We start from the raw sequence: 13,006 nt of genomic DNA, 5'->3' as shown, positions 1-13,006 counted from the left end.
TCAGGTGGTTTCTGTGGAGATTATTTCCAGATGGATAACTTCCTGCATTACTACAGCTTATGGAGTAGCACAGTCTGCATCCCCACAGTCATTATGGGCTCATTTGATGAGAGCCCAAGTGTTATCAATTGCATTTTTCAGCAATGTTTCAATATTGGATATTTGTCGGGCTGTGATATGGGGTTCTGTACTTTTACCAAACATTATTTAGTTACTGCAGCATCTCTGTCAGATACAAACTTTGTGAAGGCAGTGCTACAATCATTATTTAAATAGTCTTCAAGGCCTACCTCTGATTACTGCTTGTGAGTTGCCTGAGTGGAATACACATCTACAACCACTGACGACAAAAAATGGCTACTTTTCAGTTCTGTAAGTGTTGTTCTTTGAGATGTATTTCAGACTTGTATTTCACAACCCACACTCCCTTCCCTGTGCATCGAAGTCTCTGCTCTTGACATTCGGTGGGATGGAACTATGGAGGGGTAGGTTGCCAGGGGAGGGGCTAATGGCCATAGGGCACAAGTACCACCTCTGTGGGTACAGCTAGGCAAAGTTCTTTGGCTTCGGTGCATTGGTCACGCACTCACATCTGAGTGGAATACATGTCTGCACCCACACCTTGAAGAACAGGCAACCATTTTTCTTTAATATTAGATATTGAATCTTGTAATTCACTGAGTAGGAAACTTTTCTTCATATGGTCAAGTAGGCAGTGAGGTATAAGTTATACTTCTCTAAATTTGGGGTATATTTCAGGCCCACAGAGATACTGAACTAGCAGCAAGAAAAAAGTTTTGGGGGCTCATCTTGACGATGCATTTTTGCAGTGAAGCATGTTTGGAATTTTTTTGAGGGGAGGGGGATTTTCACAGGCATAAATGGCAACTAGGCATTCAGCACCTGTGTGTGTGAGAGGGGTGGGGGCAATGGAGAGTTGTGCCGAACTCCCCTCTGTGCCTTTGAAATATCTCCACTTAATACATTTAGTCATGCAGAAATATTCCTCCTTTACTACCCTTGAATGTTTGTGGTTTGGAACCAGCTCCCTCCCACACCGGCCCAGTTTGTCCTTGGTCTTGCAGTGAAATCAATCTAGTGTTTCAAACACCAATCTACTGCCATGTAAGTGACTGATGTGTCAAATGTGACAAGGATGGATCACCGGAGGCTCAAAACAGGCAGGAGTGGACTGTAAGACCCAATTTCAGGAAAACACCCATTCAGAAAGGGCACTTAGTGAGAAAACTCTTTTTAAAGAGAACACATGATAAACAAACTTAACTCCGAGAGATTGGACAGTTTTCCCAAAACAGTAACTTTCACTGTACCATTATTTGGATGTTCAGGTTGTGCAGCTTGTGCTACTAGGTCCTTGTTATGCCGCAAAAACAGTATTGTGTTTCTCAAAGTAAGTGCATGATCAAAGTATCTCTGTGCCTCCCCTTCACCTGTGCTTTGAACCTAAACAAAAAATAATATGAATGTGTATGTTGTATACTGTTTCTCTAAATACCAGTTCCACAAATACTAGATTAAGAAGTTATTACAAACATTCTACAGTCAGCATTTAAAAGGTGCAATGCATTGAAGTTTTTCAGCAAGAATGATCTACAGCAAGCAACCATCAGGTTAAGTGAAAGCTGGCAAAGCTTGTCAAATACTGTAATGTTAAGTATATTAGCGTGACATTAAAACTGGGGGAAGGAGAGGAATCCCAAAAAAATATATCAAACAACTTCAGTTGTATTGTATCATCATTGTTCAATATAAAACTTACCACTTAAGGGGCTTCTGTGAAAGGATGCTATAATAACGTCATAGCAATTACAGAAAAAAAAATGTACAAGTATACAACTGTACAGTCATCTTAAGAAATTAGTTGGTTTGTTTAAAAATATGATAGATATAAGATCTAAAGGTTTAAAAAAATTAAATTTTAAAACAACAGATCTGGAAAATTATGGTTTGCAACTTCCAATCTTTAATGATCAAGTTTCAAAAGCATGTGCATGCAAAAGTGTATGCACATTTTTGAGATACCCAAATCCAGCACACAAAAAACCAATGCTAGCACACAAGTTAGTGGTTGTGTGCACATGTATCTACAGATGCATGCACACAAGGGTTTGTGAGGTTTAGTGTATTTGCTATCTTCACTTAGCGATTGCACTTTTATACATGCACTTCTGATAATGTGGCCTTAAAAAAAAAAAAAAACCAGTCATTACTGGCACAGACATACAGGATAGTCTCCATTTTAATGGAACATGTGTTCCTACCAATATTATTATGTACAAAGAGGGGTAACATATCCTAAATCAAAAACACAAGACCAAAAATACATATCAAATACTGATAGTGTAAAACACACACACACACACACACACAGAAACATCTTAAGCTCTGAAAAACTTTACACTGTACACAAGAGAGTTACCTTTTCAAGTTCCACAAGAAAACTGTCCAGAGACTCATCTGATAATTTTCCAACTTCAAACATAGTTACTGCATGACTTTTCAAGTTCTGCAACAATATAATCCAAATATATTGTATAGAAGATTTTTATATTCACAATATAAATTTCACAGATTCTTATCTCGGTGAGTAGGAGATTTAACATATTTTATTTTACAAAAACATGACAAAATTTGCTTAAACAAATGATCATTAAAGTTGCTAAACAATTGAAACAAAAGGTTCTAAAATCATCAGAGCTGCATTATACTAAAAACCAAGACTTAAAATGTTTTCTACACATTTGATCTTCACATAGACAAACTGAACAATCTGACATACTGGTGAAAGATTCCCCATCATTAGAAAGGCAGTGAGAGTTGAATCAAACAGGAAGGCAATACGCTTTGTGTGTCCACTAGACAGACTCAAGCTGCTCACGCTGGCTGTGTCAGCTAATAAAACAAAGAAAGAATTTGTAATTTTATTTCTTTTATTTAAGAATAAAGACATTTTCTTTAAGCAAGCCTTAAAATCATAGAACTAGAGCTACGTATGAACTAAACAAATAAAGCATAAAGCCCACACTATGCCATACTGAGTCTTATGCATATTTCCTTGCTATTATTGCAACACTATATAACTCTCATCAAATTAAAAATTTAATTTTGCAGTAATTTTATTTTCATTCAGGAAAAATTCTACTAACATTCATAATACAGATTGGTTAAAACAGCACTTTTTTGAGATGGGGGAGGTGGGGAGATGCAACAAGAATAAAAAGTGGGAAAATAACTCAATGTATTTCCACGATCTGCCTCTCTCTCTACATATTCTGGTTGGGTCTATGAATACTTAGCATTTATAACCTCAAGGCATTTTACAAACATTAACTAATTGATGGTAATGTATCAATTCAATATAGGTGCTAACCTGGATCATCTTGACTGTTGGTGTCAGTATCTGTAGCTGATGAACACGCTTCCTGTACAAGAGTCCTGTTTTCCCCACTTTCCCATGAAAGCAGCATCTTTTGCGGATCCAAAGTACTCCTATTAACATAAAGTCTGTATCTATTATCACTGTAGCACCATGGCAGCAGCTCTGCCTGCTAATCTCATGGTCCTATCAAAGCGAGATTAAACATTTCACACCAATGTAGAATGCCTATCTGTTGATCCAGCTCCTGCCCTCAAACTATCCCTCAGCCAGAGGTCTGAATTCTTCAACTGATGACTACAAAAAAGTTCAAACAGGTTTTATTTATTTCTTGATAATAAGAATGCCCAAGTACTTCAAGGTGTCTTGCCAACCACAGAAATGCACCGCCGATTACAAGTACACACACCACCAGCCGCATTGAGATAGGCTGTCATGGTACTACCATGGAAACGACTACTTTTAGTTTTTAAAATCAGGAAAGAATCTTAAAGTTCTAAAGACACAAATCAAAATACAGAATAATTACAAATTCACAGCCATAAAACATTAAAGCAAGTACATACTTCTTGGTTTTGAAACACAGACTAAGTATTCTAAACCAAAATGCCAACACTTAAAATATTATTTGCAGCACCTATCAGCGAATTTTACCACCAATAACCCTCACATATACCCAAGAGCTACATATATGTTATTCTCATTTTATATATAGAAAATGAAGGAAAATAATTAAATTATTGCCAGGACCACAAAGGGAATCACAGTGCCAGAATCAAGGGTAGAATTTAGAACAGGGGTTTCAAACTCAAATGACCATGAGGGTCACATGAGGACTAGTACATTGGCCTGAGGGCCACATTACTGACACCTCCCCCCTGCCGCCCTCGGCCCCGCCCCCACTCCACCCCTTCCATGAGCCCCCGCCCCTGCCCCGCCTCTTCCCACCCCTTCCCTGCCCCCATTCCAACCCCTTCCCTGAAATCCCCACCCCAACTCTGCCCCCTCCCTGCTCCCAGGGGGTGCAGGAGGGGTGTAGGGTGTGGCGGGGGCTCAGGGCAGGGAGTTGGGGTGTGGGGTGCAGGAGGGGTGAGGGGTACAGCAAGGAGTCAGGGTGCGGCAGGGGGCTCAGGGCAGGGGGTTAGGATGCAGGAGGGGTGCGGGGTGAGGCAGGGGGTTCAGGGCAGGGGGTCAGGGTGTGGCAGGGGGCTCAGGACAGGGGTCAGGGTGCAGGGTACGGCAGGGGGTTGGGGTGCAGGAGGGGTGCGGCATGGGGCTCAGGGCAGTGGGTTGGGATGCAGGAGGGGTGCGGGGTAAGGCAGGGGGTTCAGGGCAGGAGGTCGGGGTGCAGGGTGCGGCAGGGGTCTCAGGGCAGGTGGTTCGGCTACAGGAGGAGTTCGGGGGGCAGGATCTGGCCCGGAGCGTACCGGGGGCAGGGCAGGGCAGGCTCCCTGCCTGCCTGTCTGCCCTGCCCCCGTGCTGCTAGGGGCTGTGTGTTGCTGTTGCTTCAGGCACCGCCCCCCGCAGCTCCCATTGGCCGCAGTTCCCCGTTCCCAGCCAATTGGAGCTTCTGGGGGCGCTGCCTGAAGCAACAGCAACACACAGCCCCTCTGCCCCACGTTCCAGCTTCTTCCCAGAGCAGCGCGGGGCAGGGCAGGCAGGGAGCCTGCCCTGCCCCTGGTGCACGTCCGGCCGGAGCCATTCTAGGTAAACACTGGAGGAGGGCAGTGGGGCTGCGAGGGGCTCGCGGGCCACGTGTTTGAGACCCCTGATTTAGAATGTACCACCTCCCAGCTCTGTAGTCAAAACTATACTTTCCAAGTAGCTCAAGAAACGTGGCAAGATACCTACTTCAGTCGATTTATAGAAGGAATGTTCCTCCATGATGAATGAAGATTTTCCAGATTCATTACTTGGCCTTTTTTGTGGGCAAAACCCAATCGACAATACATGGACACAGCATTCTGAAGAGACAAAAAGACACACAAGAGATCAATAAAAAACTGGTAAGTTTCACAACGTAGTTTTAGTATCTATTTAAGAAGCCATGTAGTAAAACATTGGAGGATTTTCACTTTGGACAATTAGATGCTTTGATGTACTATTCAGACATACCTTCACCAGTGATAAGTCTATCTCTAGAACATTTGCAAGCTGAAAAATAGGAAACAGATAAGAGACAAAATAAGAATAATTGATAAGTGATTCCAGGACTCATTTGCTACTAGCCAAGAACACCTTTTCTAGTACAAGTTGTACAATCTATTGTCATTTCACAAGTGGTTAAGAGAAAGGAAAAGAAATGCTGAAACCTTAGTCCAATACACCCTTCCTTGAGTAGCAAGAGATTCAGGATCAAATACTCCACTGTGTTACTCCTTGTGCAGTCATTTACACCAGGGTAGACTACATGCAAAGTGGATGTAAAATGTTATCATTTCAATTAATTTATTGAAGCATTTTACACCCACTATACACAGTAAATGAGTACACAGGGCATTGGAGAATCAGGCCTAGTCTTACAACCTGATTCTGTTTTGAGAAGGGACCATGTAAAATCTACTCCCCGGGCTTTCACTGTCCCATCCATTCACTTTGGTGACGAAGATAAAAATTTAATACTTTTTACTCCTGTTAACACAACAGAATCAATCCAACTATGAGAGGGGGAAGCTGGGTTCCATTTTTTCTTGTGCATCATCAACTAAGTTCCAATCACAGGTTTAATCTATAAGTTACCCGTGGGCAAACCCACTTAAGGCAATAGAGTTGTATATGCCCTGAACGAAGGACATAATTCGGCCTGCAGAATCTTTATTATAAAAGATTGAAGAACTCAGCTTGGCCCTCAGGAACCCCACAATGCCTTTTTGCAATCACTTTTCCAAAGTGAAAATGCACCTCTAAGAAGAGACAACAAAGTAAATAAGCAACCAGTATTATGAATATTAACTATTTGCAAGGATTGTTCACTAAAACTCCCACCCCATGTTGTTCCTATGCACTGCTCTTTTTGCCAGGGGAAAGGTAGTACTATTTATGAAAAAATAAAACGTTGTGTGCTTTTTAATATTTTAATCAAAAGCAACTAGTACATTCCATAAAGCAATGAATATTGTTTCAAATCTCTTATCCCTAGACTCATCTCTGGAAAGCTACATACCGTCATATGGCTGTGGAGATGGACACTGACAAGAGGAAATGCATTTCTCCCTAACTGCCTTTCAAGTATTTGACCAGCCTGTTTCTTGGCCCTTCCAGTTTCCCTCACCTCCCTGATGCAGAAACAAACTAAGCGTTACTTACCTCTGCCACATTAGTGTGTTCATCTATTGAAACAAATATCTTGTAGAGAAGAGTTTCAAAGTAATCACCTTGCAGTCTGTTCATTACAAAACCTTCAAGTGGAGGCACTGGAAAGAATTATTTTTAATACTATGGTTTAAAAGCTTTAAGTTTTCAGAATATTTTGACTGCTTAAAAGCTGAAAGATTTTTTTTAAATAACCAAACTAAACTTTATTCTAGTTCAGACTACGGGGTAATTTACAGTATTTTCCCTCCAAGTTCAGATTTATTCATTCAATTTCTCTGGTGCCTTTCCAACTTTACACACCTCCCAAAACTTAAACACAGTACAAAATCTAAAATCATTCTATGAAATATTTGCATTCAGCTATTTTCTAATGATATATTCTCCCATAACAGCTAAAGCCATTCTGCCCAGCTGTATCATAAGACCCCACCTAAATCATCCTGCAGTCAGTCACCAGCCCATCCACCTGTAAAAACTCCCAGCCTACTTAAAAGGTCTATGAAAGAGACTAGCTTTGTAGCATTTCTGAATGGTTCATATGTCTGGAAAGAGTTGAGGACCCAGCTACAGCTTAAGTGTCTTGCCAGGTCTAAGCTGTAGCAGCGCGAGGTGGTCCCACTGTAACCAGGTCCCAAACCACTTAAACCAAACACAATTAAATCTTGCCCTTGAAATTCCATCCCAAATATCTTGGGAGCTAGTGCAGCACTCAGAATAATAGTAATTGCTCCCTGCATGTTGCACCCTTTATCCAGTGGACAGCCACATTCTGCAGAAGCTCAAGTTTCCACATGGTCCTAAAGTACAGCACATTACAGTAATCAAATGTTGAGGTGATAGAGGCATGAATGATGGAAGTGAATAAGCAACCAGTACTATGAATATTAACTGAATCAGAAAGAAAAGACTTTTTTTTAATATGGTTAAGTTTGTACAGTTATAGTATCCATGTTAACTGCAGATACACCGAAACAAGGACAATTGTTTAAATTATACTTAAATGTCTTCATCTCCACATATGTTAAAAGCAGCTTTATTACTTCAGATAGAAATATAAGTTGAAAATAAATAAATACTAATAAGGATAAAGGACAAAATTTTAGCAGCAAGTTGGAAAGCCATTCAATAAACAAGAAGAGTTTTCAACCATCTTTGTGTTATGTTTAAATAGATCACTTTAATAGAAAAAGACAAGCAGCACCCAAAAAAAAGGAAACTTAAGTTATCTGGAATGAATCTCTTCCCACGAAAACATAGCTACTACTGCTCAAACATACACTCACCTGCTATACAACTGTCATCAGATATTGGTACATCAAGGTAAATAAATCCTTTGTTATATAAACCTTTAAAAATAAAAAAGGTATGTCATTTTAGAAAGTTGTTTACCCAAATATTAATGATACTAGTAGACGCTATATTTTTTTTTTAATCGATTCAGGAAGTTTTAACCTCTCCCACCCCACACTCCTGAATAATATACAATTATACAGCTATGATTAGACCAGAAGACTAAACAAAACATTAACTAGACATTACATTGAAGCAGAATCCTAAATTATTCACACCACAAAGACAAGGTACAATTTGACCCACAGCCATATATTTACTTCAGAGACAGGGATTAGGAAGGTAACAGGGCATGGAAAGAAGGGTGATCAGCAATTGAGGTAACTAGGCTTACTGCAGAAACATGGGGTATGTCTACACGACAGTTAATCTGGATTCTTATTTGAGTTTTAGCATTTACCCTCTACCATCTACACAGAAAGACCTCTGACCCAGGGTTTTCCTGGCTGGGGGTGTGGGTTAGAGGCTGGGCTCTACTTTTAATTGGACAGGAACCCACAGTGAAGATGCAGACTTAACTCACTCAAGTGCTCATAGTACTCCAATGCCTTCCCACAATCCACCCCCACCTGAAGGACAGACAAGTTCTCTCACATATGACTGGGAACCAATCCTAGTGTCTCAGCACAGAGAGCCATGGCATGTGCCCCCAATATACACGGGCGTGAATAAATAGTGAGGACACAGTAATGAAGGTATGCCTTTGTAGTGAGGATACTCACACCAAGACTAAGCTAACCTGAGTGCTCAACCTTGGTGCCAATCACCCAGGTTAACTGTGCAACATAACTATGGAGAGGGATTTCAAAAGGCAAGAACTTGAGAGCCCTGACCGTTAACTCTAAGAATTGTATCATGAGCGAATAAAGCACAAACCTTGATCACCCAGTGTATTAGGTGTCCGATTTATTGCCTTTTGTTTATCTCTGACCTTAGGCCAGAGAGCATATCTACTCCCTGTTCAGTATAGCAGAAAGGACACTATCAGCACTCAATTTTTAAATGTGTGTGTTTTTATTTAACTCCTTATTCTTGTGTCAAAGTGTTTTATTTAGCCCAGGATAGGATATTTGAGGCTAACTACCTCACAAGTTAACACCTCCAAGAGTTACTCTTAACTATTTGGCACTGAAAATATTATGAGAAACAGTAGAAATTTTCACAAATAAATTGCCAAGTCAACAGCCAACCAGGCAAGAAAGCTTGATAAGATACAGTTTTAGCACAGTAGGGATTTGAGTTGCAACTGTGTATCATATTTTAGTAATACAGACTTAACTAATTGAGTTCAGACTGAACTCCTGGCTTATGTTAGGAATTGCATTGCCTTCTAAAAATAGAGATACACACAATATATAATGGACTACACACTGACAAGCCTGCACAGAGTAGGTAGCAACACATACCCAGACAGACTGTTAAGCACATGTAGTGCAAGGCAGCCTGTTGTCATAGGCCAGGAGGACACATGGCAAGCTGACATAACCCAAAGTGACGTGCTTTTTACTGCTTTCTCCGGGTGCCATGTCCATTGCTGGTGCAGGCTCTCACTTGCTGTGTATGGCAGCATATACACAACAGATTTTAGGCCAACCAAACCCTTTTCCTCATAAAAGCCCATCCCATTGGTGGTCCACATCTGCTTTTTCCACCCATGAAACAGGGCAGGATCCCTCTGCACACCCACATTGGGCACACTGCTATTTGTACATTGAGTTTGCACCCTTTTCTTTCGTCAGGTACAGGCAGCAGTTAGCCTTAAATACCTTGAAGGGTCACGGTCAAGCATTTTCATAGTTTTTGTTTTTCTTAAACCCTCTACTGTTCTTACATCCACTCAGAAGCTTGAAATTAATCTCCCTCACTCTTTCTACAGGTTTTATCCTGTTCCATTTAGCAAACACTTAATTTCTTCCTGCTCTTCTTATGGGGAACATACAGTATAGATCTGCTTCATTTACTATCTTGTTTGCCATCAGCGGCATCAATGCCACCAATGATTTAGGTACTGACAACTCAGGGAAGAGGGTTTGTTAGTCAGCTTGGGCTCCCTCTGCTGGCATGATAACTTGACTCAAAATATTGTTGTTTCTACAAGAACAATGGAAACATAGGCCTGGTCTACACTACGAGTTTAGGTCGAATTTAGCAGCGTTAAATCGAATTAACCCTGCACCCGTCCACACAACGAAGCCATTTACTTCGACATAAAGGGTTCTTAAAATCGATGTCTGTACTCCTCCCCGACGAAGGGAGTAGCGCTGAAATCAACACTGCTGGTTCAAATTAGGGTTAGTGCGGGCGCAATTCGACGGTATTGGCCTCTGGGAGCTATCCCACAGTGCACCATTGTGACCGCTGGACAGCAATCTGAACTCTGATGCACTGGCCAGGTAGACAGAAAAAGCCCTGCAAACTTTTGAATTTCATTTCCTGTTTGCCCAGCGTGGAGAGCAAAGGTGATCATGCAGAGATCACCAGCACAGGTAACCGTGCAGTCCGAGAATGGAAAAAGAGCACCAGCATGGACCATACGGGAGGTACTGGATCTGATCGCTGTATGGGAAGAGGATTACGTGCTAGCAGAACTATGTTCCAAAAGACGAAATGCCAAAACATTTGAAAAAATCTCCAAGGGCACGATGGAGAGAGACCACAATAGGGACTCATATCAGTGCCCCGTGAAAGTTAAGGAGCTCAGACAAGCGTACCAGAAAACCAAAGAAGGTCCAGGGCAGAGCCGCAGACATGCCGCTTCTACGCTGAGCTGCCTGGAATTCTAGGGGGGGGGCCGCCACCACTACCCCACCCCTGACCGTGGATTCCGAGGAGGGGGTAATCTCAGCCATGCCTGAGGATTCTGCAGATGTGGAAGATGAGGAGGAAGACAAGCTTGTGGAGAGCACACAGCACTCCGTTCTCCCCAACAGCCAGGATCTTTTTCTCAGCCTGACTGAAGTACCCTCCCAACACTCCCAAGGCGGTATCCCAGACAATGAAGCCATGGAAGGGACCTCTGGTGAGTGTACCTTTGTAAATATAAAACATAAAGCATTTAGCCAAGTGGTCGGGGGGCAGGCGGGCCACTGGCGCTGAGCTTTTCACGTTTGGCTAGCAGGGATCTTCCCTGATACCAGCCACGCGATGGGGGGGAGGAGTAAAGCGATCATCCTAGAGAATTGGATGGGGGTGGTGGGGATTAGTTTGGTTTCTGCTGCTGCACGTTAACATGAGAACCGCAGCACTCAACGGGCTTTGCTTGGTATGGGAAAGGAGAGAGCTGCTTTTATGAAGGTTGCAGAAGCTGAAAGACAATGGCTTACCATGGCCGCATGCAAGCCGAATTCTGTTGCCCAGCCCTGCGTCTGTGATCTCTAACACCAAAGCTGCAAACACTCAATATTAAGACGCAAAATGTGACCTTGTACCGAAATCACATGTGCTATGTAATGTGAATAGTGTTGCTCACCATGAAAGAGTATAAGCATTGTTCTGTAAAATGTTTCTTTTTAAATACTTCTCTCCCTTTTTCCCTCCCGCAGCTGCAAATTTTTCAAGCCTCCCTCCTCCGTCCCGAAGGCTCTCTCAGATAAAGTGGCGAAAAAAAACACACGCGAGACGACATGTTCTCAGAGATCATGCAGTCAATCCGCAATGAAAGAGCTCATCTGAATGAGTGGAAGGACACGGTATCAAACTACAGGAAAGCTGCCAATAAACATGAAGACAGGAGGGACCAACGTGAGGACAGGAGGGACGCCCAAGATGAGAGGTGGTGGCAGGAGGATCAGAGGAGGCAGGATGCTCCTCTGGGGCTGCTGCGTGATCAAATGGACATGCTCCGGCGTCTGGTGGAGCTTCAGGAACTGCAGCAGGGTCACAGAGTGCTGCTGCAGCCCCTGTATAACCACCTTCCCTCCTCCCCAAGTTCCATAGCCTCCTCACCCAGACGCCCAAGAACGCAGGAGGGGAGGCTCCGTGCACCCTCCCACTCCACCCCAGTGGACAGCCGAAGCAAAAGGCTGTCATTATTTTGAACTTTTGAAGTTGCCTTTTCCTTCCCTCCTCCCAAACCCCACCCGGGCTACCTTGTCAGTTCTCTCCCTATGTTTATAATCAATTAATAAAGAATACATGATTTTTAAATGATAGTGACTTTATTTCCTTTGAAAGCAAGCTGTGATCGAAGGGGGGAGGGTAGGTTGCTTACAGGAAATGAGTCAATCAAGGGCCGGGTTTTCATCAAGGAGAAAAACAGAACTTTCACACCGTAGCCTGGCCAGTCATGAAACTGGATTTCAAAGCTTCTCTGATGCACAGCGCTTCCTGGTGTGCTCTTCTAATCGCCCTGATGTCTGGCTGCGCGTAATCAGCGGCCAGGCGATTTGCCTCAACCTCCCACCCCACCATAAAGGTCTCCCCCTTACTCTCACAGAGATTGTGGAGCACACAGCAAGCAGCAATAACAATGGGAATATTGGTTTGGCTGAGGTCTGCGATTTCAACATCCCCAACGGTTATTTTCTGGTCTGGGAAGTAAATCCCTTGCTGCAGCCATTTAAACAGATTAGTGTTCCTGAAGATGCGAGCGTCATGGACCCTTCCCGGCCATCCCACGTTGATGTTGGTGAAACGTCCCTTGTGATCCACCAGTGCTTGCAGCACCATTGAAAAGTACTCCTTGCGGTTTACGTACTGGTTGCCCTGGTGCTCCGGTGCCAAGATAGGGATATGGGTTCCATCTATCACCCCACCACAGTTAGGGAATCCCATTGCAGCAAAGCCATCTACTATGACATGCACATTTCCCAGAGTCACTACCTTTGGTAGCAGCAGCTCAGCGATTGCTTTGGCTACTTGCATCACAGCAGCCCCCACAGTAGATTTGCCCACTCCAAATTGATTCCCGACTGACCGGTAGCTGTCTGGCGTTGCAAGCTTTCA

At 42.9% G+C, this 13,006-nt stretch overlaps 1 protein-coding gene across 2 annotated transcripts in view; it reads right to left on the bottom strand.

The window, feature by feature from the left end:
- Positions 1-13,006, bottom strand: part of FAM91A1 (family with sequence similarity 91 member A1) — a 55,471-nt gene that overhangs the window by 24,736 nt on the left and 17,729 nt on the right. For both annotated transcript variants that reach the window (XM_034763573.1, XM_034763574.1), the window contains exons 8-15: positions 7,996-8,058; positions 6,704-6,810; positions 5,513-5,551; positions 5,249-5,361; positions 3,392-3,510; positions 2,801-2,913; positions 2,441-2,527; positions 1,332-1,464 (exon numbers count right to left, since the gene is read on the bottom strand). In XM_034763573.1, coding sequence (XP_034619464.1) covers positions 1,332-1,464; positions 2,441-2,527; positions 2,801-2,913; positions 3,392-3,510; positions 5,249-5,361; positions 5,513-5,551; positions 6,704-6,810; positions 7,996-8,058 — 774 coding nt within the window. The remainder of the gene's footprint in view (positions 1-1,331; positions 1,465-2,440; positions 2,528-2,800; positions 2,914-3,391; positions 3,511-5,248; positions 5,362-5,512; positions 5,552-6,703; positions 6,811-7,995; positions 8,059-13,006) is intronic.

This window comes from Trachemys scripta, chromosome 2 (assembly GCF_013100865.1).
Source record: "Trachemys scripta elegans isolate TJP31775 chromosome 2, CAS_Tse_1.0, whole genome shotgun sequence".
NCBI classification, from domain to species: domain Eukaryota; kingdom Metazoa; phylum Chordata; order Testudines; family Emydidae; genus Trachemys; species Trachemys scripta.
This window is presented reverse-complemented; position numbering and strand designations above follow the sequence as displayed.